The sequence below is a fragment of the Rhipicephalus sanguineus genome, chromosome 3 (genome assembly GCF_013339695.2).
Source record: "Rhipicephalus sanguineus isolate Rsan-2018 chromosome 3, BIME_Rsan_1.4, whole genome shotgun sequence".
NCBI lineage: Eukaryota > Metazoa > Arthropoda > Arachnida > Ixodida > Ixodidae > Rhipicephalus > Rhipicephalus sanguineus.
Window position 1 is genome coordinate 200,010,367 of NC_051178.1, and position 27,729 is coordinate 200,038,095.

Here is a 27,729-nt window from a genome sequence, read left to right on the forward strand (position 1 = left end):
GGTACTGCTGCCCATCTGATAGAAAGAAATTCAATCCTGCCTGCATTTTATACCCTTGCTGGACAAGAAGTCGGAATTGCCAATCCTTGCCTAAGGGTCTCATTGGAGGGGCCGTAACTATTAGTGCAACGAAATTATGCAATATGCTTTCAATGATTATTAAAGCTGATGTGGAGGAGAATAAGTGGACAAAGTTTAAGAAATATAAAAATGTTTTTTTTAATTGTCGTCAGAAGTTCCCGTTGTTCGGTGTTTTCTTGAACTTAGCCCGATCGTATCTCTTTACTGAAAAGTTATATAAATATAAGATTCGGCAGTGTGGTAGATAAGTATTCGAAGAACGTAATGCAGAATTTTTGTCGCTCTGCTACAAGGCTTTTTTGAGATAAAGTCATTCAAAGTAAAGAAAATAACATTTCCTGGGCCAATTTTGAAGTCTTTTATAAAAACATCTACACTACACATAAAAACTAAAATTACCTGAGAAGAAGCAAAAATATGCATATATTTAGTTTAAAAAATTTCAGCTACTTAACTTTAATATATTTTGTGCAATTCATAACGAAATTTGGCCGAAACAGCAGAGCGGATGAATGCTCCACTCCACCTCTTCGTCATTATTGATTTCCTGTGTTTCGAAAAAATTTTTGGTGGCAAAACAAATTGCTGATCTTTTCTTTCCACTCATCAGGCAATAATATATAAAATTTTGAAATAAATTTCAGAGGTCGACCAGCCATCGTTTGTTCGATCTTACGTGGAATCACCCTGTTACGATATTCCATAGACCCCTTCGCGTATACCAGAATGCCGTGCACGCTAAAATTCTCTAATACAGCTTACTGAGACACACCAGCGAGCATGGCCCAAGCGTGCGTCCCCGGGCACCTCCTCGTTGCTGCTTGGAACGGCCTCCATTTATGAATCGCTGTTTTGCAAAGCGTCGAAGCGAATGATTCGCAACGTCGCGAATCACGGCGATTCCAAGTTCCAGAATGTCGTCTTCAACACTAGTAGACATTTTTGACGGCGATGCTGGTGACAAGGCATGACTGAATGTGTATTGAATGTGTGCGCCCAGCAGACGAAATGTTAGCTGAGCCTTACGTCACTCCTTTCTGTAGACAAGTGGTCAGCTGGGGCGCGGTCTGGAGGTGGCGCTGCCGGCGCTAAATATGGCGGGCTTGCCGGACATTTTGAATCGTGCTAGATACCGGTGATCTAAATCAATAAAACATATAGTTGTTCGTCCCTCAGTGGCATTTTGGGTCGCGAATCGCTACTAGGGGGTCGAAACTACTCGTGGATGCAAAAATCTTGACATGCGTAAATTTGATGTCAGTGTTCCCACTGGCTTGAAATTGATGAAATTTGTTTTATACTATTTCTTATACATCAATATACCACAGCCTGGTTTTATATCACCGTGTCATAGATATAGGCAAACCTACAAAGGGTTAAGTCACTGCTGCACAGAAACGGGTAGCTTCCCAGAAGCTGTTGATGGTCTTATGGCCTGTGTGCAATTCTTTTATTGCAGAAACAAAACATTCACACCAAACGATCTCCTAATTATTCAACCACAATTTTATGCAATGGAATGGGGAAGAGTACCTGTTTCTATACAACTTACTCAGTATTTGTCCCAGTGAGATTGATAACCTGCCATACTGTAAAAATACTCCAGATCAAAGCTTATCGGGCAAAATCTTGCATCAGATTAAAAATTGAGATGAAATGGCAGCAGTGCCGCCTATGCAGTCGCTATATATTGTTGCACAACAGTTTGGAAAGTGTAGCTAGTTTGTTCTGATTGCACTGTAACACAAGTATTGAAAAGAGGATTTTTTTCACTGTTTTATTAAACCTAATTTCATTCCTTCTATGCAGCAGTGACTCCAGCAAGAAATTTAACGTGGTGCAGTGTGACCGTTGCAAAAAATCTGTGTATGGTTTGCACCTTCAAGACAACCGAGATCTGGACCACGCTTCCTCTTTAGGAAAGAGATCAAATGGCTTGAACTGGGCTAGGCCAGAATCCATTGGATCCGGGCCAGGAACAGGCCAAGTTCGAAATCATTGGGTCGTGCTTAAAGGGACACTAAAGGCAAATAACAATTTATGTCAGAGTGAAAGCCCAATGTATGACAACTTCTAAAACGGCAATATTATCAACAGCAGTGCCCTACTTACCGAGAAATTAAGCTAAATGTATCACATGATGAGCGCCACGAGTGGGACATTTTCGAAGTGATCCCGATGACGTAGGGAAGTCGGCCTACAATAAATCACTAGTAATCAAACTAGCAGCAGTAAAAAAAGAACATTCCGAGCATCAAAAGACGTAATAAAATGCTGTTTGTTCGTTTCCGCTTGATTCATGGAAAACAAAACATTCACACCAAACGATCTCTTAATTATTCAACCGCAATTTTATGCAATGGAATGGGGAAGAGTACCTGTTTCTATACAACTTACTCAGTATTTGTCCCAGTGAGATTGATAACCTGCCATACTGTAAAAATACTCCAGATCAAAGCTTATCGGGCAAAATCTTGCATCAGATTAAAAATTGAGATGAAATGGCAGCAGTGCCGCCTATGCAGTCGCTATATATTGTTGCACAACAGTTTGGAAAGTGTAGCTAGTTTGTTCTGATTGCACTGTAACACAAGTATTGAAAAGAGGATTTTTTTCACTGTTTTATTAAACCTAATTTCATTCCTTTTATGCAGCAGTGACTCCAGCAAGAAATTTAACGTGGTGCAGTGTGACCGTTGCAAAAAATCTGTGTATGGTTTGCACCTTCAAGACAACCGAGATCTGGACCACGCTTCCTCTTTAGGAAAGAGATCAAATGGCTTGAACTGGGCTGGGCCAGAATCCATTGGATCCGGGCCAGGAACAGGCCAAGTTCGAAATCATTGGGTCGTGCTTAAAGGGACACTAAAGGCAAATAACAATTTATGTCAGAGTGAAAGCCCAATGTATGACAACTTCTAAAACGGCAATATTATCAACAGCAGTGCCCTACTTATCGAGAAATTAAGCTAAATGTATCACATGATGAGCGCCACGAGTGGGACATTTTCGAAGTGATCCCGATGACGTAGGGAAGTCGGCCTACAATAAATCACTAGTAATCAAACTAGCAGCAGTAAAAAAAGAACATTCCGAGCATCAAAAGACGTAATAAAATGCTGTTTGTTCGTTTCCGCTTGATTCATGGAAAACAAAACCTCCGTGGCGTTGCCATGGGGAACGGCGCGCGTGGTTCAAAGGTTCCGTTTTCGCTGAACTGCGCCTCGCCCGTCTCAGAGGTAGTTTCGGGATCGCGTACTGCCGTGCGTGTTTTGCGCGCTCGTGAAAGTCGCTCTGACAGGAAGTTCGACAAAATGCCGCATGCGTGTGATACTGCCGGATGCCCGAATGGTGCACAACGCCAGCGCTGCAGCAAGGAAACCGGTGTGTCTTTTCACTGGGTGCCGCGGAATGAACCCTTACGCTCGAAGTGGCTTAGTGTCATGCCATTGCGTCAGTGTGCTAAACAGTCAAAACCTCTGCGTGTGTGCTCGCTGCACTTTCGTACTGAGGATTACGAGACCAACCGCAACTTGGTGACGGCTTTGAATGTGCCCATCCGAGCAAGTCTTTGCCGCAGCGCCCGTTGTTGCTACTGTGGGTCCCGCTACTTCCGCTCGGCTGCTACTAGTGTCGGCGGCCGCGCAGTAAAAGCGGGCAACGTTGGGCATGGCAGCAGTGACGTATGAGTCGTATTTTCAGGCGGGAGATTTGAAGCGCGCTAACGCGATGCGGACCACTAAAAACGTGATTTTATTTCAAAATAAGCACTTCCTTGGCACAAAAGCAGCGCTACGAAGTTTCTGGACCGCTATTTCAACAATCAACGTCGACTTAATATTTGCCTTTAGTGTCCCTTTAAGTAACAAAAAATGGCCTGTGCAGTGCTCTAGTATGGGCTGTAGATTATAGAAAACTGTACTAAGAGAAGCTCTAGGTTTTGCATGAAGCCGTCAGTCCTGTTACTACAAAGGACTGCTGCTACTTCTCTTTCCTGAAAAGAAATACAGAATTTCGGTGAGTGCAACACTATGAAGCTATATGTGAAATTCGTTTTACTCCACACTTCACTGCAGTTACTGCAAGCACTGGGAAAGTAACTATCAATATTTTTAATAATATCTGGGGTTTAACGTCCCAAAACCACGATATGATTATGAGGGACGCCGTAGTGGAGGGCCCCGGAAATTTCGACCACCTGGGGTTCTTTAACATGCACCTAAATCTAAGCACATGGGCCTCAAACATTTTTGCCTCCATCGAAAATGCACCCGCGGCGGCTCTGATTTGATCCCGCGACCTTCAGGTCAGCAGTCGAGCGCCATAGCCACGACCACCGTGGTGGGGCAACTATCAATATTTTTTTGTCTGCACTTGATAAGTTTGAGTTCCATGCATTTATATCCAGAATTTGCTCTGGTATCCCTGCGAAGCACGCTCACTCCACATAAAAACAATAAAAATATTAAACCTTCCACATTACACCATGCACAATCACAACACATACGTATACACATAAGAAATTTCACACAACAATGCAGAAGTTTGGTTCTCCCTTCTTTTTCTTATTTTATTATCACACTAAAAAAAAAAAACTGCAAAGGAAAACCAATGAATAAAGAAAATTACAATGGGCAGGGGAGGAAATTCGTCGGGTAAGTGTTGGACAGTGTGTGACAAAGCAGTCCCTGGGCTGGGTGGGCACGGAAGAGAGGGGAGCGATGCAACTGTGTGTGTCTCTCTCGTGTATGTGTTTGTGTGTGTGTGCAACAAACAGGAACTTTCATCAACTCTACACAAAACAATTTAAAACAAAGGAGGGCTTGCGGCAGTCTTGGTCGCAATGTGTGCTTCTGTCACGATTGTACGAAGCTGGCACTATCTGAACGACCCAGCAGTTTGTGGACAGGCTCTTCGGTTCACCCTCTTTTATGCTTCCAAATAATGAGACTGACAAGGGGGGGAAAAGAAAGGAACAGCGACCACTGAGACGCCATTACTTCTTTATGTACAGCCGACAGCCTCCCACGTGCTCACCCGTCTTCTTTCGGTGGAGTGAACCAGCCTGAAAGCACACACAGAGAGGGGGGAGATGTTGAATCGAAGCGTGTCAGTCATAACACAAGAGTGATAACCACTGTTGATGAACATGTCCGCGCAAGGAATGAGAGTACACTCTTGAATTCTACTGCATGTTTATGCCAGTGCAGTGCTCATAAATCGAAATGTGATGATTTAGTGCTAGGTAAGCCACATTCTTTCCATTCCACTGTCTTCAGTTCAGGTCATAGATCAGGGCCAACATTAACGCTAGCGGCACGACGCAGTTATCCCGAGCAACTGCACATACCGGTCATTATACTAATATACTAAAAGTTCCGATGTGTTTCAATCTGTGACAGGGTTCATACAGGTTTGCAAAGCAAAAAAATCAAGGATATTCAAGGGCTTTTCAGGACCTGTCGCAGCTTTTTCAGGGACTCAATGTGGCATGCAAAGTTGGAATTTTTTTTACTCTAAAATTTTCATAAATGACTAATTTTATTGCACTTACAATAAATAAATGGATATCAGAATTTTTACAAAAACACCTAGTCTTGATAACTTCTTAAGACCACAACACACAATGAACGCTTACAAAAGCGGTTGAGATTTCTAAAGTATAAGCTTGGTGAAGTTCACCAAACATATTCAAAACATTCAGTGTAACGTTATTTCACTTCTACAAAGATAAATAAATGTATAGGAGGTATGCACTTGACGTCATCTGCGAGGAGCGCTAGCGGCGGGGTTGCCATTTTGCAGGTTTGCGCACTCGCCGCGCACGGAAGAAACTCGTAAGCACGCGCTTGAGCGTTTTTTCTTTTTTTATGTAGTTTGGAAGGGAAACGTAGGACGCCATCAGAAGAGTGCGAAGCATAGGCTGGAAAGCTATGCGAGCTCAGATTTCGCCTTCGCCGCAGGTCTGTCTGGCCGTGCCAGATCCGGCAGCAGCAACGTGAGAAGAAAGCATGACTGATGCTGAGTGACAAGTTTGGTCAGTTCAGTTAGCACCCCTCTTCAGCGTGCACTGGACCTTATTTCTTTGTAATGCACTCATGCTGCTTAAACTAAGTGTTTGAGCGATTAGCTTGTGTAGATGCGATGATGGCGTTCTGCGGAACTCAGAGGACATTTTGAAGTCACCGCTGTGCGCACACTGTGTTAAATGCACAGTATGTTTTTGTGCGGTTTCTAACATGATCATTACTGCTGTACACATTAAGCTGTCATTTCCAAGTCAGTGGAAGATCATATAGTAGCGTGAAACCATTTTTTCCTTGTGTCATCCACGCCGCACCAAAAGCGCGGTGGCTTCCCCGGTGCATGTATAGCCCTCGGTGATGCCTTGGTGGCGAGCAGAGCGGTGCGGAGAAGGTGTCGGCTACGCCCACCTCAGAAATCATGCTGTCTCCGGGCTGTGACAATTGTTCATTCATGCTCGTCCTGTGTGTTCTTTTCGTATGTCCTTTGTGCTTGAGTGGCACACTGCAAGTATCGAGTTGCTTGTCATTCTTCGTATGAAGTTCTAATTTCTTGCTATCGCATCAGTGCTTCGCCCTCGCCGCAAAACTGGGACTTTTTTTTCTTGTGTGGTTCTGCAAAACGGAACCATGTGCGCTCGCGCCGCATTGGCGCTTCTGAAATAGGGAGTTTTTCAGGTCGACACGCCGATCTACCACATTAAGGAGGTCGCAATGTCGATATGATAGTGCACTGCTCAGGAAATTCAAGGATTTTCAAGGACGGGAAAAAATTCCAGGACTTTCAAGGGCCTTGAAAACGCATTTTTCAAATTCAAGGGTATTCAAGGATTTCAAGGACCTGTACGCACCCTGCTGTGAGCACTGTACAGAGGGATCCACTATTAAAGGGAACACTTGCGTACAGGGCATATTCGGATTTCGCTCTCCTGCAAAAGCATAGTGGCTTAGATTTGCATAAGACTACTGGTGGTTGACAGTTGCGACTACTTTTGACGGAACAGTGCCATGCACGAATGAAGCTCCCCCATCCACTTGCCGTTCGTGGGCCAGCAACATGAAGGGTGCTCATTCGAGTGTTCCCTTTAACAGTGGACCGTACTGTACATACTACCACAAGGAAAAATAACTCAAACCTCGATAAAGTGAAGCTTCACAATCCATAATAGAACAAACTAGTTTCATTTTCTAATTTTATCTCTTAACACTGTCATGCCAAATGCGTGTGTATGGTACAGCAAGTGTAGCGCTGTTGTAAGCGTGCTGTACGTTTTTATCAGGCAACATAAACATGCTGCGCCTCTGTCGGCAGCTGCCTTCTCATGCGGAGCCACTGGAGCATCGCAGAGTGCAGGTCCCTTGTAGAGAATTAAAGATGATAGTCTTTCTTGGGATACTTAAACGGAGAAATTTTGGTCTGTCTTTCTGTCTGTCGGCACGTCACTCGATTCAGCCACTCAGCCAAAGTTGAACCACTTGCCCAAGGGCCAGCCATCTTGAACGGCTGACCAGGTTCATACTTGTGTACATTGTCGATCAAAAAGCAAACATTACGCATATCTGAGGCGCAACGTCACTAGGTAAGTATTAGGTGGTGTGTTTCTTTAATAAAAAATGCATACATACATAATTCTAAAGACCCTAGTTTCTTAACCTGTGCTGAAAATGCGACTGCGCTGAAACTTCCCTTTCTCCGTGCCCTCTGCACGACCTCATTGTTGTGTTTCGGTTTCGGTTCTGTATTGCACTGTACGAATGCCATGGGGCGCTGCTCTGGCATTCCTGTTTTACCCAGGCGACGTGTAAATAAAAGAGTGTGTGGAGAGTACTCGTTGAGTGCGGACGTTTCTTCTGCTTCAGTGCTTCGCGCCAAACCGTGTGTTTGGGCTGGCTGGCGTCCCCGCCGGTTGCGTTGGTCACCGCCGGTCTTCACATGCTGCTGCGCCGGGACTACCAGCCCGCAATACAGCACTCATGTTTCCCGACGTATTGCCAGATGGCGTCCATATCTCACGCAGCGCCTCTTCTATCGTCTTTAGACGACATTTGCAGCGAAGCACGCAGATACGCGGCCAATTTTGTCATCGTGTTTACGCAACAAGCTACTCGCCACATCTGTGCACGGCCTGGAGTGGAGAGATATGAAGTACACTCCCATGGCTGACGTGTGTGCATGATACAGCAAGCGGCCCTACAGTGACAGCATGAGCCAAGTAGGTAATGCGCTGCACACAACTAGGCAGGGACAATCGCCTTCAAGCAGCAGCTGCATGTTTCATTAAGACGGCGCCAGTTTTCGCATATAAGCAGATCATGGCACAGAAGCCCACACATGTATTGCTGACAGCTGATACGTGTGTCCATCTGCCATGTCGCTGTGTGTTCAGGACCCGGCAATGGATTCCAAATACTCCTTCCCGTTTCCACCGCTTACTATCGGACAGTTGTGCTGGATTAGTGCTTCCGCAAAATGAAGGAAAACGCTTAGCAGTGGGCATAGAGTTTCTTACAAGAATACCTAGAGGGAAATCTGGCGCCACCGTCTATGCGAATTTCTTAAGGGCCGCCGTTGGAGCGCTGGGAATGACGGTATATGTGCCTGCGAGGCTTGTGTTGGCTGGTGTTGTGCGAGGCTTCGACTCAAAAGCGGATACGACTGCGCAAATAAAGCTTCTCTAAAACAAAACTTTTATAAGCGGATGTTATTTACGCGTATTATATTTTAAGATAAACGTCCACTCACCTTGATGGCATAACCAAACGGCGAAAGAAAGAAACAGACGACGAACAGTGGCAGAGAGAACGCTGCCTTTGTCGTCTGCCTGCCAAGTTTAGCGGCCGTTGGTTACTTTTTACGCCTCGTAAACCTATACATCGACGCAGAAGTTTCCAATGTTAAGTAAAACTTGTTTTTCCGCAATAATAAAAAACAAATAGCTCACTACGTGCTCCTTCAGTAAGAAATCAACCATTTCGACGCAAGGAACGCGTTGAAGCCAGACGCGTCTTCGAGGTTTCTGGGCTCTACGTGACGGATACGAATCCGAGTCAAGTTCGAAGCTCACATATCCCGGCATTCCTATGCGTCCAACAGCTCGCAGCGCCACTTTTCCCTCTAGGTAAGTGTAGGAAACTCTATGGCAGTGGGTACCTTAGGCAATATTTGCTGTGGAATTGCTCTTATTGTCTTTGTTGGCAGTGTCGGCGCACGACAGGAGATGCAAAGTTTTACTTCATGGTTAGAACGTACAGACGTTTAGTGTGTAGTTAATTATGATGCACTCCCATCAGGTACGTATTAATGAGGTTTCACTGTACATGTGTTTTACAATTTAGCAAACTCTGTGCCGGGGTTTCGATATATCAAAATCCTAACACGTTATATGCACACACCTGTACACAATGTGAGGAAATGCTCCTTAACATTGCCACAGCGCAACATCGCAAGGCCATACAAGGCCTGAATTTTCGCTGCACTTAGTTTACTCCCAACTTTAGTGGCAAGCAGTCTTGCTACTCTGCACACTTTTTCAGCTGCCGCGCTTTGGTGTGCTTGCAAATGAGATGTAGAACTATTCTAGAATCCTGCGAGTTATTTTTGCATGAGAAAAATACAAGGTATTCTGAATCCTGTGAGGCATTTTTGCAGTTCAAGAACCTTGATTTTATGAAATACACAACCAGTGATGCTACCGAGGACTTCTGATTTGGAGCAATTTTTGGAGCAGCAAAATTTCCGTTTTGGAGCACTTTGGAGCGGCGAAATTTTCATCTTGGAGCACTTTGGAGCAGATAATTTTGCATCTGGGAGCACTTTGGAGCAGCGAATTTTACATCCTGGAGTGCAATACAGAAGCATATTGCATTAACATTCAAGCACCTGAGTATTATTATGGGGGCTCTTATGAAGGCTAGAAATATTTAGATTCATTGCAAATCTCATGGAAAAAATCATCTGAGGAGCATAGGCGCGCGCACAGGGGGGCAAGGAGGGGGGGGGGGGGCGCCCCCCTAATCACCTAAGAGGGGGGGGGGCGCAAAATCTGCCTCGTACATTGACCCTTGCGATAGCAATTATATGGGCACTCTCGGCGGATTTTTGCCGTCGCCGTTGCCGTAATTTTCCGTATAAAGTACAAATTAATAACATCACCACGCGCATTCTAGCCGCGGGTAAAAGCTCGCGAGCGCTGGCGACGAAAGCGGCTGAAGCGGAGATTAAACTAGCCGGCCGTCTGTCTCCGCCGCACGGACAGCGCATGAGATAACATCTTCCCGCATGCGGGCCTGCCGTCGATTGCTCATCAAACAGAGAGGAAACGCCCCGCCCGTCTTTCGTAAGGAGCATGAAGGGACGCCAGGGGAGGGGAAGGGGGGGGGGAACCGCATCGTTCGAAGGGCGCAGTCGCTTGCGCGCGCGCTATCTCGAGGCATCAGGAGACGGCTCGTAAACTTGCTGTGCTCTCAACGCTTACTTCGCGTTTAGAGAACGCAGAGCAAGAAAACGCTTCGGTTCCTGGAGGGGCCATATTCCCTTAAACCAGCGTTTTGTTGAGTTACGCGAGATCGGATCCAAAAGAGTTAGCTGCTAGTCTTACTTCGTTTCACAATACAATTTGTTGGTATCGCATTCATTGCTTCGCCCTTAAGCGAAACTGAGTTTTTTTAACCGTTAGCTATTGACCCCCGAAAGCGAGGGGCGGACGTGTAACATGGCGTAGCCCCTTCACTGTGGGCCGTCAGCGACGGGTCCGCTACTGACAGCTGCGCGTTTGCGGCTGCTCCGACCAGGAGATATGATTTTACTAATGAGATGACATTTTTAAAAAAGCAAGCAAAAAATTCGAATTGGAACCCTAGGACGTGAGCTCGAGAGGCCAGGGCCTTTTAGGGGGTATTTACCGCAGAGTGATTACAAACTCGGACGTGCTGGCGGAAGGAATTACGAAAAAGCTGTTCTGGATGAAGATCCATGGATAAAGTATATCTGAGGAAAAGTCTCAACGCGTTTCCACCGTTCGCGTGCTCTTCCATAAACGCGAAGCAAGGAAAATTCGATATTGTCCCATATATCTACTGCGAGCGATCCCAGATTCATTCCGCGATGTCCGGAAACAGAAGTAACAGACATTTTAGCGGCACTCGCGTAGTTATTACTGAACATTGCTTTCCTTAAGTGCCGTGCGACGCTTGAAACGAGCTATCAGCAGCGTTTCTGAAACAGACGACGTCCGCCGATGAATCGCCGTCGCACTTTCTCGCTACCGATAGGCCTAGACGTCACGAGCCTCTGCGGAGAGCGCGTTTTGCTGTCGAGCCGACTTGCAGAACAGACGCTGCGTCGGCACCGTGCATGGCATCGTGGTTTACTCGGAACGCACGCGCGAGCGCTATTTATTCAGCGGAATAATTCTTGGTCCATGATTGCGACTTTATTGGCAGCCCCAAGATCGAGCTGCACATGTTCTGACGTGCCGGCGGTGCGATTGCCGGTGATAGACGCCCCCAAACCCGAGACTTTGGCGCAGTTTGGCGCAAATTTCGTCGATATTATCAGGATGGCGCAGTAAATACAATTTGGCGCACTTTGGCGCAGTTGGCGCAGGAGTGGAATCACTGCACAACACAACAATGTTTTCCACCGCAAATATGAGTTATATTGAGGTTTCACTGTACACTCCTCCCCTCGCACCTGCACATAGTCAAACATTGCTACAACAGAAACACCTTCTACAGTATGTCTCGAAGAAGGGTCCATAGATATACTACAAGACTGACAACTTTTTCACTTTGCAAACCAGTTGCAGACAACTGTAAGCGGAAACACCATTTATAGTCATTGGAGCACACCTGGCATTGGCCAACTGCGTTCCACGAGTTATTGATTTCAGAAGTATGCAATACTGTCGCTCTAATTTGATAAGAGACTTCTTGAACCAGCTGGGTGATAAAAATTTCACCCCAAATGTTCCTCCATTAAAGGTAACTTCAAGGTGAAGAATATTTTGATGATTTAGAAATTAAAAAAGCAAAGTCTCTCTAAAAACTGTGTAAGTAGATAGTATATCATCGTTAGCATTTTCTTTCTATAAAAGTCCGATCACCGTTGCTGTGTTCACAGTGCATGCCATGCAGACAATGGCGAACATATCCATAAAAATGTAAAAGTTAGGAAGCAGGGAAAGTGTGCAAGTAATACTGAAAAACTTTCATGCATAATGAATTCATCCTACCATTTTTCTCGTGGATCTGAACGAGTGACTTAAATGATGCCTGGGCACGGGATAGGCTGTACTGTGCCTGCAAAGAAGAGGTGCAGTTGGTGTCAACCACACTGGTTTAGGACGCAGGAAATGAAACAGTTCCTAGCGATCTATACAGTGGTTCATTCCTGCCAACCTGTGGACTTCATAAGCACACAACTACAGTAGACTCTCAGTAAACGGAACTGCCGCTTAAATGGAACAAGCGGGTTTAATATGACTGGTTTCATACTTGAATTCTGCCCATCTGTTCATCTCTCAATGAACAGAACTCTTCCTCATATAAATGGAGCACATTTTCCTGGTCCCTTCAGGTTCCATTTACCGAGAGCATACTGTATAAACAAAACTGGGAGAATGAGAGCCGGTACAGAGAATAGAAACGACACACTTCGTTTAAGTAACAGCAACATCTTCGCAGACTTTTATGGTGCCAATTTCGGCTGCTTCTTGAGCCTGCCTAGCCCACAGCAAATTCCTTTTTCACTCGTGCACCATCAGAAGACCTCCAATGGAAGGCTCAGAGACGAACAAATAAAACATTTCTGTGATCATAATTTTTCATAAAATGTAATGCAACATTCACAAAATCATAGAACAACACCAAATTTGTAAATTCCATGAAAAGTTGGAAGGTTATCTACGCTACAAACCTAACCAGCTTATTTATCTTAGCACGCTTTCTTACAATGTGTCAAATCAAGTAAATTGCAGCAATGTGCAGTACTGTAAATATAACCAGCTGATGAGCGAACTGGTTTAAGCTGGGGCAAGTGAAATAGCTCAAGGCAAGATATTGCAAGGTGTACTGGAAACCTAACCCAGAAGGCTTATTTCAGGCATTTCGAAGAATGCAAAACAAGATGCATAATTAGTTGCGAAGCCTTGTACGCAAGTATTTCGTAGTGAGCCATACTTGAACTCTTTCCCTTTACCCATTCCGCATGTAGGACTAGAGCCACCATTGAATAAAAGTAACCCCATATAGCATCAGTTGACAAATGGTGCCAAATCTGGCAGTCAAAAGTGGTAGACAGGAGCCACAAGCAAACATAATGCTTTGTGGCTGACACTGAATAATACAGAGACTGTACGATGTGACTTGTCACTAGCATAAAGTAAAACAACAGTGTATGAATGTACACTCAAAATTCGACTGAAAGTGGCATGTAGTCACTGCCATGTTACGCGTGAACCCATTCTGTCACCGTCCATGATTGCCATGTTGTGTTGCCAATGGCGATGACACCGTTAACCTTATCGCAAATTTTCGGTTAATCACTAAGATGCCACCTTTTACTGAAAGAAGTTTTTATGTCAGTTCATTAATGGATGTGTCGGAAAAAATTTTAACTGTCCTGTTACTATGATACCAGGAGGCAAGCTTTATTCACTGCCACAGCCTACTCTACCCCTCTGCTTTGGCTAGCAAAGACTTAAGTGGCAAAGCTCCCTTGAGTCTTTAGAAGTGCCAGAGAACAAGGAGCATGTTATGCTTTTGCAGCGAGCCCTCCTGCCTTTTTTTCCTCTTCTTTCTATTTTGCCTCTCGGTGCACTTGTGGAGGCATTGTGCACTCCACTGGTGAAGCGTTGAAGTCGTGTCATGGTCAGCAATGTTTCATGGCCTGTCAGGATGTGCACATGTACACACAGGATCCTATGCTAGCCGTGGAAGTTCCGAGGAGTGCCTGTGACGTAGGCATGCTTTTGTTCCCTCTCGAAGTGCGGTTCTCACGAACAGAACGGCATGCAGCATTCTCTTAAACTTCAACAGCTCTCACATCACATTAGTTTCATAACTTGCAGATATGATCCGCACCACGCAATCTACACACTGCGCTTGTTTGTTTCCAATGCCCAAACCCGGTGAGGGAGCCTTTAATGACAACAGATTGTTGCAAAGGTAGTTTAAACCTTGATTTCGTGTCAGATGGCACCACCTGAGCAATTTCTGGACCAATTTTCTTGAGTCAAAAACAAGTGCACTAGACCACAGCACTAAATACTGTAACTGTGAAAATCTTACTGTGAGCTGCCACTTTTGTAATGAAGTTTTCTTGGGGCATGTTGAAAAGAAGTATTTTTGACAAATTCTCTTATATCAATGCACAGTAAACATTCAGTTACTTCTGTAAGGGCACGCTTTACCTTCGTGTCATTCCGATTCCTATGACGGAGGGATCAACCATGTTTCTTTCTCTCTCTTTCTCTTTCTCATGCTTTCTCCACGGTACCGTCGGCTCGGAGAGCAGGAACGAAGTAGCCGGCGGCCTCCTCTTTTTGCCATTTCTTTCTTCTTTTTTTGTTGCTGTTTTGTGAGTTTTTATCAGCCAACCACAGCCCGTGCCTTTCGTATTTGCTCAGCCAACCACAGCTCGCGCCTTTCGTACATCGCTGCTGCCCTCGCAGGTAGCCCGGGCACCCGGGTAGCCATTGCGACTGATCGCGAGCGCTTTGTTGGCAGAGTCCACTCCCGTGAGTTGTCGCATACCACCGCATTCCTTTTTTGCATGCCTGCGGACTGCTTGAATTTTTGACTTCTCGTGGAGCAATGACCAGCGTCAAGAAGCGCAAGAACCTTGACTTTGCGACGAAGTTGAAAGCCATACAGCGTGTTGAGCCAGGCGAAAAAAGTTCGGCAGTGGCAGATGACATCGGGATACCACGAAGCACGCTGAGCACCTTGTTGAAGAACAAGGCAGATATCGAGGCAAAGGCAGCAGAGCAGCGAACGTCGAGAGCCTGTTGTGTGCGCGCTCCTGCCCACGGGAAAGTAGAACAGGCACTCTATGCCTGGTTCTTTGAGGTGCGCACGAAGAACAATCCTGTGGATGGGCCAATGCTGATGGCTAAGGCCAAATGGTTTGCCGCTGCACTCGGTGAAGACAATTTCGCCTACAACATCAGGTGGCTTCACCGATTTACGCAACGCTACAACATCGTCGGCAAAATCATTCCTGGCGAAAGTGAAGCCGTAAGCAGCCAGGACATCCAGCAGTGGATGACGAAGGAGTGGCCAGAAATCTCCGCGAAGTTTTCACCTGACGAGACCGGTCTACAGTTAAACCTGGATGTAACGAATTTTTTTCAATCCCCAATACCATCCCCATAGAAGCCCATGTATTTGTGACCTCCATGTAACAAAGGTGTTGCAGTAATTCACCTGAATGTAACGAATTTAAGGCACTGATCATATATTATTTTGAGTCGTAACATTACTAAAATCTTGTATGTACAACGCGTAAGTTTTATAATACGAAAATTAATAATACACGAGGGCGGCTGCGGGTAGAACGCATACCATTGCAGCAGGCAAGTGCGTGACGCGATGATGATAGAAACGTCGCTAAAATAGCTTGCGCCACTTAGCGGCAAACGGAATTTCCTTGTTGCAAAGCCTTTGAGATGGTAATGCGGCGCGCCATCTCGAAGGCCACGCTATGCAGCTTTTGCTTGCGAGTTGCGACGTCTGGTGGCGCTACTGTGCTGAACGGGTGAACGAAGCAGTGAGGTGGGTAGGTCGTGTCCCTTCTTGTTAGGCCTCTCAGCTGCTCTAGCTGTGACAATGAGCTCCGTGCTGAGAAAGCGCAAGGTTTTGTCTTTTGAAGAAAAGTTTGCGATTGTAAATGCGGTTTCCGTGGGTGAGAAAAAGAAGGACGTTGCTGCGCGATTTAATATCCCAGCCAGCTCCCTGTCGACGATATTGAGTGCGAAGGACAGCCTCCGCGAGGCAGCGGAGTCGGGCACGGGCTCGAAGAAAAGACTGAAGAAGTCGATGTATGCTGATGTGGACAAGGCCGTCTTCACCTGGTTTCTGGACATACGGGCACGCAACGTGCCCATAAGTGGCGCAATCCTGCAGCAGAAAACGAAGGATTTTGCGTCTATTCTTGGCCATGACGATTTCAAGGCAAGTAACTGCTGGCTGCAAGGGTTCAAGAGCCGGCACGGTGTCGTCGGTAGAGTGATTAGCGACGAGTCCGCATCTGCTGACAGCGATGCCTCTGCCTCGTGGGTGGCCGAGAAGCTGCCTGGCATCTTGGACCGCTATGAGGCGGCGGACTTGTACGTACAACGCTGATGAAACGGCGTTGTTCTACCAGATGTTGCCGAATCGCACGCTGGAGCTTAAAGGGCACGATCGTCAAGGCGGAAAGCAGAGCAAACTACGCGTCACGGTCATGCTTTGTGCAAACAGTGACGGCAGCGACAAAAGAATCCCATTAGTTATAGGAAAAAATGCCCGGCCAAGGTGTTTTAAAGGCACGAAGCGGATGCCAGTCAAGTACGTGGCCAATTCGAAGGCCTGGATGAGCCGAGAAACCTTTACTGAATGGCTGAAGGCATTCAACGAAGATGTCAAGCGTCAGGGTCGCCAAATATGTCTATTGCTTGACAACTGCTCCGCGCACCACATCAAAGGCCTTCAGCTATCGAACATTGAGCTGCAGTACTTCCCTGCCAACTGCACGTCCCTAATACAGCCGTTAGGCAAAGGGATCATCAACAGCTTTAAGTGCTACTATCGTCATCGCGTCATTCAGAAGATCCTCTTGGATATACGCTTTGAACGGCTGACAAAGATAGACATTTACCAAGCCATCGAGATGCTTGCTGCTTCCTGGCAGGAAGTAAAAGCTGACACAGTCGCAAATTGCTTCATGAAAGCCCGGGTGTCAGTGGTTACAGAGGCTGGAGTTGACAAAGAAGAGCCCCAGGAACCTTCAAATCCACCCGACGTCAGTGAAGCATGGGATGCACTTCGTGTGAATGGTAGAGTGGCCGACGACGTTGCACTTGACGACTTTTTGTACGCTGACAGTGAAGCTGTATCTACCGAAGAAATCTCGGATGTGGCACTTGTAGAAACTACCCAAGATCGCGGTGATGGTGAAGGTTCGTCAGAGGCAGATACATCGCCGTTGCCTACCACGAAGGAGGTCTTGGACGCGCTGGACATTCTGCGCCGTCACGTTGGCTCACAGGATGACGAGGCAGCATTGGATGAGTTGGTTTCTCTGAACCACCGCGTGACTTCATCTTTGACGCGAAAGACATAAGCCAAAATAACGCAGTTTTTTTTGTGCTAAATAAATATTTGAGGTGAGTGGCACTGAACTGGCACCCGCCGCGTCTTCGCTTGGTTTTCGCGATAGTTTCTCTAGTCTTTACTCGAAAGCTGCATGTAACGAAAACCTGAATGTAACGAAAATTCGCGAAAACTTTTTCTAATTTCATTATATCCAGGTTTAACTGTATTTTGGCAAATGCTGCCGAGCAAGACTCTCGACGTCCGGGGTAGCACGTGTCACGGCGGCAAAATGAGTAAAGTCCGCATGAGCATTCTGCTGGCAGCCAACATCGATGGGTCTCGGAAGCTCCAGCCCTTTGTGATCGAGAAGCAAAGGCACCGCGTTGTTTTAAGAACTCTAAGCAGCTCCCCGTTCGCTACGCATAGAACAAGAAGATGTGGATGACGCGTCAGCTGTTCACAAAATGGCTGCAAGCGTGGGACGTTGAGCTGGGCAAGTCGGGGCGTCGCGCTTGCTTTCTTGTGGACAACTACTCGGCCTGCCACACCACCTGCGAGCTCAAAAACATTGAGCTGAAGTTCCTGCCGGCCAACACGACAGCGAAGCTGCAACTGACCGACCAGGGCATCATCAAGTCCTTCAAGGTGGGCTACAGGAGGAGACTCCTTGATAGGCTGCTGGTCAACCTTCGCATGGGCACCGAGCTGAAGGTTGACCTGCTTGGTGCCATTCAAATGATGACGGACACTGTGGCCAACTGCTTCCGGAAGGCAGGCTTCGTGACGGCTGAACTTGCGGAAACCGGTGAAGACTGCGACGACGAGCGCATAGACGACGTGTTTCGCAAGTTGTCGTCGCTCTTCCCGGCTGCTGTACCACCCGAAGTGTCTGCGGATGAATTTGTGGAAGAGGACTGCAATGTTCAGGCTGTTGCGAGCCTCGCTGACGAGGACATTGTAGCCGCGGTCGCAGGGACCCAGGATGCCCAGGGCGACCAAGATCGTCCGGACGAGGCGGCAGCTACACGCGCGTACTCTGCCGCTGAAGTGGCGGCAGCGCTAGACTTGATTCGCCATTGTTGTGGTGACATGGAGGGAACCGGGCTGTCGCACCTGGACAGCCTCAATAAGATCGAGGCCAGCATCTTCAACTTCATTTCGAAGACAAAGAAGCAGGCCAAGATAAGAGATTTTTTTTCACGCAAACAAAACATTTTCTTGCATCGTGTGTGCGGAAGTAATTGTCATTCTTGAATGCGCCGATTGTAGGTGATCGTCCGCCACTGGTAAGGTCTTGGGACCTGTATTTTTTTTATATCAAATTTTTCATATATCGAACTAATTCGCGATCCCCTTCGAGTTCGATATATCCGTGTTCGACTGTATTCTCTCACTGTAACATTACAGTGTTAGAAATTGTTCTACAATACAAGGAATAATTCTATGCTAAAAGTAAAGCAATATGAAAATCCCGCCTTTGTACCCATGCATCGCTTTACCTTGGCTGTTTTTTCACACCTTTGATGCACAACTCAGTGGATAAAGTCCACCTCCATAGCCAGCTGATGATAGATTAGTAACAGCACATCATGCAGCCTTTGGTTTAAACAAGCTGCACAACTGCATGTGGGCTCACCTTGTTGCCACTGAACTGGATGCGAGCTTTGCCCTTGACCAGGGTGGCCGCTATTTGAAGGATGATGGCCTCGACGGTGTAGGCGCTGCTCCAGCCTTGCCGCGTCAGCAGCTCCATGCAGATGGCACCGCCGCCTAGCACGTAGCCACCCGTGATCATGGGGTTGACGACACGGATGAAGGGTGGCTCAAAGGGGTAGTTCTCTTTGAACAGTATGTTGAGCAAGATGTGGTCCTTGCCTTCCTTCTCCTTCAGTAGGGTCAGGTCACTGTGCAGTGGCGAGTCAGAGTCCACAATGCGTAGCATCACATTCCACTCATACAGGCTGTCATTCACCAGCTCGACACAGAAGACGCCCCGCCGGTAGCTTTCCGACCGGTACACCTGAGACACAAAACAGAGACATCTTAGAAATGTGTAGCCACTGCCATGTTTTTCCACTGTGCTGACAGTAATGAGCACATTGTAAATAAGGAAAAAGAAAAAGAGAATGGCTATGAGGCAATATTTTAAAAATATTTGGACTTTCGATCTGCAAAGATTCAAAGCCCTTGAGGCTGAAATATGTTTTTTCTGTTTCTCGGCCAGCCATACGTGGAGGCTGACATCTGCAGCTATATAAACGTGCTATAGAGGACAAAACGACACGAGTTTGTTCCTACGTAAATTAACAACTCCAAACGCCAACATACACTTGGCCGCACAAAAAACCTCTCAGTAATGCCCACCTCTCGAAGCTCTTTCATGAGCCTGTCGGTGGCCTGCACCGAGCCCGAGACGGAACCGCGCAAGTAGTCTTGCCGCTGGTTCTGCCGCAGCCGCTCTAGTGTTGCATGGTTCTCCACACTCAAGTCATCCTCCTTGCTCTTCTCCGAGGACCTGCACCCACAGCATGCACAGGGTCACTAACAACTCTTGGTACAAAGGAGCCAGTCCTTGCTGATATACTCAGAGATCATTTTCATAACAGCGAGTCAGCTTACAAGGTGTCCACACAACCTGAGACCTTACACACACACACACACACACACACACACACACACACAAAAAATAACATCCACATGGCCATCTACAAGGTAATGCACTCACTAATCCTTTTAATAGACTGACTTATCTTAGAGCTCAGGTGCCCTCTTATAAAAACAATTTGCACCATATTTTTCGGATGGGAAAAGCAAACACCACCATAGGATGCGAATCAAACCACTGTTGTGGGAGCGATCCATAATTTAAGACACACTTTATGACGTGCACCTTGCTAATTTTCCTCCATGCCATGCAATGCATGCCCTATTCAATGCACCATTTGACTGCATTTCTGAAAACAGTGCCGTTTTATAGGCATAAATATTACCAACGATGCTGGTCTCACATGCCACCCTTTATGGGAAGCGTACGTGTAGGGACACATTGCGGTGCAGCGCTTGAGATATTGAATGTGGAGGTGAACAGAATTTTTATATACTACGTGTGGTGCAGCGCTTTATTTATGCATGGAATTTCCAAGCAATTGTTACGACTGTTTGATATGGCAACTAATTTTATATCTAGGATCGACTTTACTGTTTCATAAAGCGCATAGAACTAATTCATTTTTTAGTGACACCTCAAATAGCTTGCACACACTTACACATATGCTTACAAGAAGAAGAAAAAGAAAAAAAAAGGAAACATTTGAATGCAGCTAAAAGATGCACTGACCCCGTGTCATCATCTATCTCCATTGGCATGTCATCATCAACATCTGTCTCATCCTCTTCCTCCGAGTGCTGTTGAGGTGCTTGTAGCAAGTCTGGTAAGTTGCCAGCACCAGATTGCTGCATATAGGAAAGAAGTGCATTGTACATCACATCCTCAGTTCTGGACTTGGTTAATTAAGCACGACACAATTACCTAGCCCTCCTTTACATGGCTGCAGTTGAAGCAGAAAAAAATATCTACACGTGTTGAGGTATTAATGCAGCCCTAAGCTCCAATATTTTAATTCGCACAAAAAGCACACACTTATGCCCACACAACCTGAAGCCAATGCAATTTGACGTGAATGCTCTTCACCATACACGCGATTAAACTTATGAAACTACTGCATCAAGAAGTAGACTACGAACACAGCAAAAAGATTCTGCCGCTTGAATAAATTCCATTGCTACAGGAAAATGGTGTGCTGTATGTTATACATCATTGCTACAAAAGCGATCAAAAGTTACAGTTCTACCCAAAAAACAAAGCACCCGCCGTGGTAGTTTAGGAGGCAGGGTGTTGAACTGCTAAGCTCGAGGGTGCAGGTTCGATAGCCGGCCATGGCGGTCACATTTTGGTGGACACTAAATGCAAGTGCACCTGTGTACTTAGATTTAGATGTGCGTTAAAGAAACCCAGCTGGTTGAAATTATCCAGAGCTTTTCACTATGATGTCCTTCATAGCCTGATTCACTTTGGTACTTAAAACCCCACAAACCAATCAACCAACCAACCAACCAACCAACCAACCAACCAACCAACCAACCAACCAACCAACCAACCAACCAACCAAGTGTCAAAGCAAGGACAGTGATAATGAAGTATCAGACAACTACATGATGTAATGTTTGTAGTATTAGGGGCCATATAAATCACAGCAAACACACTTATTGACTAAACAAATGTGGTGTCCTGCACCCAAAGACAGGCATGAACATATTTCTCTGCACAACGTGGTATAAAGCAAGGAGGCATGCAGGACAATGGAGAGGTCAAAGCTCTGTCATCCTGCATGCCTCTTCGTGCTATACTGCAAGCTTTACAGTACCTATTAGCCCAAGCGTATGTACTAAATGACTAGAAGCACTTGCTGCCATATTGCAGAGAACATGAGGAGCAGTGGAGAGCACATGTTTGTCCCAAAGGAAATGTTTGTTGCCACTTGTTTCACTATTTACACTGTGCCATGCCTCCAAAATTTTGTATAACTGAACTACAACACTAAGCACACAGTAGACCGTGCGTATGAAGTCGTCAGCCATATCAGCTCGTCCTTACATGAGTCCCTTTTACCATGGCAACAGCAGCAGATGACCTCCAGCAGGAGGTTGTATATGCATATATGCTAGGAAGTATAAGCAGCCATGTGTAGCCCATGGCCCATTTGTTTAATCGCTGAAAGTCGTTGCATTTATGATGTCTTGATCAGAAGAATAAATTTACAAAACCATGACGCTCTTTGAAGCAACAAAGCCAAAGTTAATGCACATCCATGCAATACCGATAACTCCCACGTTAGCTGAACTGCATTACTGTTAACTCCCACATGCACTTGTGACGAGCTTCCACTAGCAATTTTTTTAAGGAATCGATGCCCACGTCTAAACATGGAAATAACAGTACTTGCAGAATCATGCAGGCTACCTCACCTGGAAGTAATCCACTGTCTCCAACTCTGCTGGTTCTGGCAAGCTGTGGACTTTGCAGAGTTCAGTGACTAATATCTTCACCTGTTGAAGAAGCTGCAAATAGGTACAGACAAAAAAGCAGCAATTAAGATCATGTCTTTCGGAATTCTACTGCTTTCATGAGAAAATGCTCCTAAAGGATATATATCATTGAAGGAACAGCCATTTGACTTTCTGTCACAAGTAAAAGCTGCAGAGGTGAACCGTGAACTCGTAAAAATGACCTAAAGTTTCTTGCATTCTCATCCACACAAATTCAAGCTGGCAAAAAGCAAACAATAATAATTTAAAACGGCAAGACAAGACATGGTTCAACACTAGGGTATGAAAAGAAAGAGATTCCCTTTCTCAACCCTTCTGCCACCTTGCGAGATTCCGCAGCAACAGGGTATGAAAACTTGCCCATTTTCTACTTTGCTGTTCTGTATTTAAGCATATGTGAAAGCAATGCACGTGAAAGCAGTTACACTGATTCAGTATCCATAAAAATAAAAAAAGAAGTGTTGTCAAACACTCCACACTCGACTTGAAGTGGAAGAACACAAGGAAACAAGAAGGGAAGCCAGACAAGACAAATGCTACTTCAAATGAAAGTTTATTTTCTGAAAAACACACCTATTTATCAGTTGACATAGTGGTGAAAAGCAAAGTACTACATCGTTGCGCAAGCGCACTCTAAACACCCAAAAAGTTTAAGTAAAAACGTTCATTGTCAGGATAGGTGCAATCAAAACTATGTATTTTGAAAGACGTATGGGTGGTCAAAATTACTTGAAAGGTGACAACAAAGTGAAGAATAAATAAATTTTTGTCCTGAGCTTGGCCTCTACCTGAATACTGCCAAAGATGTTAACAGAGGAAGTAGATGCAGGTTTGAAGAAACATTCATAGTTCAACAATCTGCCAAACAACCAGTGCACTATCTGCCATAACAAAACCATGCTCTTCCAATCTGTAAAGCAAACCAAAGCATGCTCACCACTTTGCTCACAACTTGTGCATGCCCTAGATTGGATTGAAAAGTTAAGTGCAGCACTTGATCATAAAGATGTCTGCAGGGACTAATTTATTTGGGGCAGCATACCACAGTTTGGCTGTAGTAACAGCAGCAACACATTCGGTTCCTTTTTTTTTTTGTCAGGAAATTTCCTCCACCAGAGTAAAAGTATTCTGAACATTATCCGTCCCATGCAAAGTAGCTGGTCGACTCGTTAGTGATAACTCTAGAATGCACTTTCAAATGCACTGCTACAAACTCAAGAGTTCAATACAGTGAGTGAAGAGATGCAAGCTCCATACACACTGCTACGGTTTTAGGCTATAAATGCAACACGAATACATGCTTTCATTTCATACATACACGAATACTATGCACACCATTATGTGCCACAATGCACAGAATTCATGCAATGTAAGCCAATACAGTGCTGCAGCTGACACTAAAATGCTTGTAAGAAAAAGTGCAGAATAGAGGAACTGCAGTAACACTTTGTAACCTAACCTAACGTTAATTCTATTGCATCCATTTCTCAGCGTGTGCCCTTAACAAAGTCATGCATGACAACTGCACTGTTTTACATTCCAGTACTCAGAAATCAGCAAGTATTTTGCAGCTTAGAGCTGAAAATCATCACTGACATAGGTTTTGCATTTTTATTACACAACGCTGACTCCTTTTCACCTTTTCATGAGGAGTGGCATCACCGCAAAGGTAATTGGAAACAAAATGCCACATGCCCTCGCTCTATTTCACTGTGCGAACAGATGTTTCTCTAGCATGTTTAAGACGACCAAGGAGGCCTTCTTGTTGATGAGCACTGATTCTGTTGATAACAATATTGACAGCAATAGTTAAGGCCAACAGCAGATGATAATGGGACATGGTAGCAAGCTGCTTCAAGCCATGCATGTTTGTTCTCTACCAGTTCAAATTTGGATGCTGCCTTTTCCTCGCGTTTGTGTACAATGCAAAAACAGCATGCTCCCCACAAAATAATCTGTGTCAAGCACACCATTTTCAGTAATGCTACAGAACTCTCGCTATACTGTGTTCTGCTCTCCAGCAAATGGGCATAGACAAAATTATGTATGTAATGCAATGCTTCTAAGGCTCAAGAGTTGCTTCTTCTGTACAGAATGTGGATGAGAATGTAAAATTAACTGAATAAAAATTAAACAAGTGCACATATGAAAGTATGGAATTCACCCCTGAAAGCAACACTTTCATGCCACTTTTCTAATAAGTGGTAGTCCAAATTCCCTATAATATTTCTCTTACAGACCATTTTCATTTCAACACTCCAGAGGTGGTTCACCCCACTGACATTATTATATGAGCCCTTGATGTGGTGCTTAGCTTCCCTGCAGCAAAGAGCCTGGCAACTCTTTGGTGCAGAAATGCATAGTAAATCACCTTACTGCAAGCAGAGATAGCAAACAAATTGAAATTCGACAGTTTGTCTTAGCCTGTCCCCTTGCGCGGCCAAATGCATAAATTGGCACAAATCCAACGTATTACAGCGAGAAACTACCGACAAAACAGAATACTAACCTGGTTGTCTCGACCTGCTGTGTTCGTAAGAAGTTCAACAATGTTCGTAATGCTTGGGTCCTCAGTATCTGAGAACCAGACCGGTGGTGTTGAGGGGTACGTCTCCTGCAATTGTTACGTTACACAATGGTCAAGGAAGCGGCTTGATGAGAGACCTCGTACATTTTTTTTTTCTTATCAATTCTGGTTCCTTATAATGTTACCGCGTCACAAATGCTGACGTGAATGATTCTTTAAACTTATCAGCACCACGCTGCGCACACGACAGAATCGTTTTTTTTTTTCCTTTCTCGTACGCCGTTGGTCAGAAACACGCTCGTCTGACACGCTCATTATACGTTAAGTACTGCACGCAGGAACAAACGCGACCGCTCAAACAAAGGTCCGCGCAGACCAACGGCGATAGGAGCAGTGAACAAAGAAAACCGAAAGAGAGTCAACACTCCTACTGCGACGTTCCATGAAAGTCGTCGTTCGGGCGACGCTCCTCGCACGGAAGCGTCCAGCAGGCATCGGCTGGCAGGATTTTTTTTTTCTTTTTCTGTTGGCTCGGTCATCTACGCGCTCGTATTTCCACACTTCTTTTTCCGCCTTCAATACCACTTCACCGTGAAAAAAAAAAAAAAAAGGCTGGTTGAAAGCGACAACACGGTGCTTACTAAACGACATACGTCCCCCGAAATGTGGGATACGCCCGCAAGCTCGTGCCTCCAGCAGGCCTGTTATGTTGCGGGCGTCGTAGCCATGGTTCGCGTGAAGGCATAGGTTTCCCCCAAACCGGCCTTTACGACTACAGTGAATCGGACGCTTCATCTAGGCCTGCGTTTGCACAAACATGTTTATTAGCGTCGAAAGCTGTTGCACGAGGCATTAGCGCAGCTCTTGCTGCGTGCCCAAAAACGAGAGAGCGTTTGTGGCGCGCCAGCGATGGCAACAATACACAGATCTCGAGCGCACTCCGTATTTCGAACGCATACTTCTGTCACCATACGATGCGAGCTCCAGTTCACTCTTTGGAGCATGCAACGGCACAATAGCACCATTCTTAAGGCTGAGGAAAGTGTCAAAAGAACGCGCACTGCTAGACGCAGGATTTCGCTCGTAAACAATACTCTTGTTCAAGGTCTTGGCCTAGTTAGAAAAAAAAGCCACTCAGCTGTTAGCGAAAGTGGCCGGTTACGTCACACAGAAACGTCTCAAACTACTGCCCGCAACAACCACACGATTCTTCGCTCGCAGTAGTACTCACTGTGATGTTGGCGTGTATTTCAATTTTCTTCCCATTGCGGCCGATAAATCTGCAAGTGAGTTCATCCACTGACGCAGCCACAACTTGGAATCGTTCGTGGTTCTTCGGGAACGATGCTTCCAATGCCCGGATATCTTGCTTGAGACTGTTTAGGCAGGCCATTTTATCACCTCAAGAACATGACAACGTCTGTAGCTGGATCGCGAATTTGAAGACGGGAACTTTACGGGACTGACTTTTGACACATTCTACCCCTCACTTACACAATATGGCGGACACTAGTAAAATCACAGAATGCGCCTGCGCACAGCAGCGCACGGGGCACTCTCAAACCCAGTTTCCCCACTGACCGTGTGAAGAACGGCGAGAACAACATGAAACAAACGAGATGGAGAGGCGTTGAGGGCGCGGGGGTTTGCACACTTGGATTTCGTTTTCTAGCACATGTGCCCTTTGTTCCGGCATTCCATCAGTTGCGTGTGCACTTTCGATTTCGCTCTTTCCGCAAGACTCGCGTCGTGTTGTTGTCGACGTTGCTTATCGGCGTTCATTTGTGTCGAAGCGAAACTGACGTATTGGAAGTTGTTGCTAAAACAGTGGGAGTACAACTAGTAATTTATATGTAGGGAACGTTCTCGGTATCATAGCTTACGAGTGGTAACACCGTGACCGACTAAAAAATAGCAAGTTCCTTTTGCAAATACGATGACCTAGATCCCTCGATTGCGATATCAATGCGAACCAAATGGCGATTTCTGGCGTAAAGACGAGACAAATCTAGTATTTCGTGACATTACCTCATCTCATGCCTTCCTATAATAGAATGAATATGCCCACTAATGCAATTCATATTGCACATCCACATAACGCCCGAGGAAACCGTGTAATATGTAGGTGCCAACTAAACAATATATTAACCAGTTATGATGTGGTTCGAAAGGCGTCGTACATGTGGTTGTTCGTATTCAGTTAACAAACCGGTTTTGTTTACTGTGATAGATTTGTCTTGTGCCGTCAGTGTTGTATTAAATGAAGCCTTCAAAATTTTAAATTACTGCTTTACTTTTTTGAGGTTCAATAAGAACTCATTAGTTGCAGATTTCTTTGTTCACAGAGAGGCTCGTTTAAAGAGTTCTTCAGTGAAGTGCCCTCACTACTATGTGTAGGCTAAACGAAATAAATATTTTTGGCATAACGGCAACGTGCAGCCAGTTCACATGGCTATGCGGCACTTACACTCTGCGTCAATATAGTTGGAATTCCATTGGTGCTGGTAAACAATTCAGACACCACCGCAAATTCATATTTTATTATTTTTATCAGACAAGTTTCACTGCCGATTAACAGATTTCAATACACAAACAGGCCGAGGGAATAGGCAGATATCTTTATGTCCAGCATCTTGTATATTGTTCTAGATAGAATGGCAAATGGCATGGGTAGTACATAATCAAAACAGCGCATGC

At 45.5% G+C, this 27,729-nt stretch overlaps 1 protein-coding gene across 1 annotated transcript; it reads right to left on the bottom strand.

Annotated features, from left to right (window-relative positions):
- Positions 1-4,625: 4,625 nt before the first annotated feature.
- Positions 4,626-26,625, bottom strand: LOC119388084 (ubiquitin-conjugating enzyme E2 Q2). Its single transcript, XM_037655709.2, has 8 exons — positions 26,264-26,625; positions 25,015-25,119; positions 22,425-22,517; positions 20,737-20,852; positions 19,764-19,914; positions 19,036-19,419; positions 12,338-12,404; positions 4,626-5,146 (listed from the first exon to the last, which is right to left on the bottom strand). The coding sequence occupies exons 1-8, from the start codon at positions 26,423-26,425 to the stop codon at positions 5,115-5,117; spliced, it is 1,110 nt and encodes a 369-aa protein (XP_037511637.1). The 5' UTR covers positions 26,426-26,625; the 3' UTR covers positions 4,626-5,114.
- Between the last annotated feature and the right edge of the window lie 1,104 nt (positions 26,626-27,729).

Bases quoted from the DNA above. Each gene is read 5' to 3' on its own strand.
- LOC119388084 (XM_037655709.2), bottom strand. From the start codon at position 26,425: ATGGCCTGCCTAAACAGTCTCAAGCAAGATATCCGGGCATTGGAAGCA. The intron at 25,120-26,263 runs GTGAGTACTACT...TAACAATTGCAG, and splicing joins AAATACACGCCAACATCACA to GAGACGTACCCCTCAACACC. The intron at 19,915-20,736 runs GTCAGTGCATCT...CTGTGGGTGCAG, and splicing joins GAGATAGATGATGACACGGG to GTCCTCGGAGAAGAGCAAGG.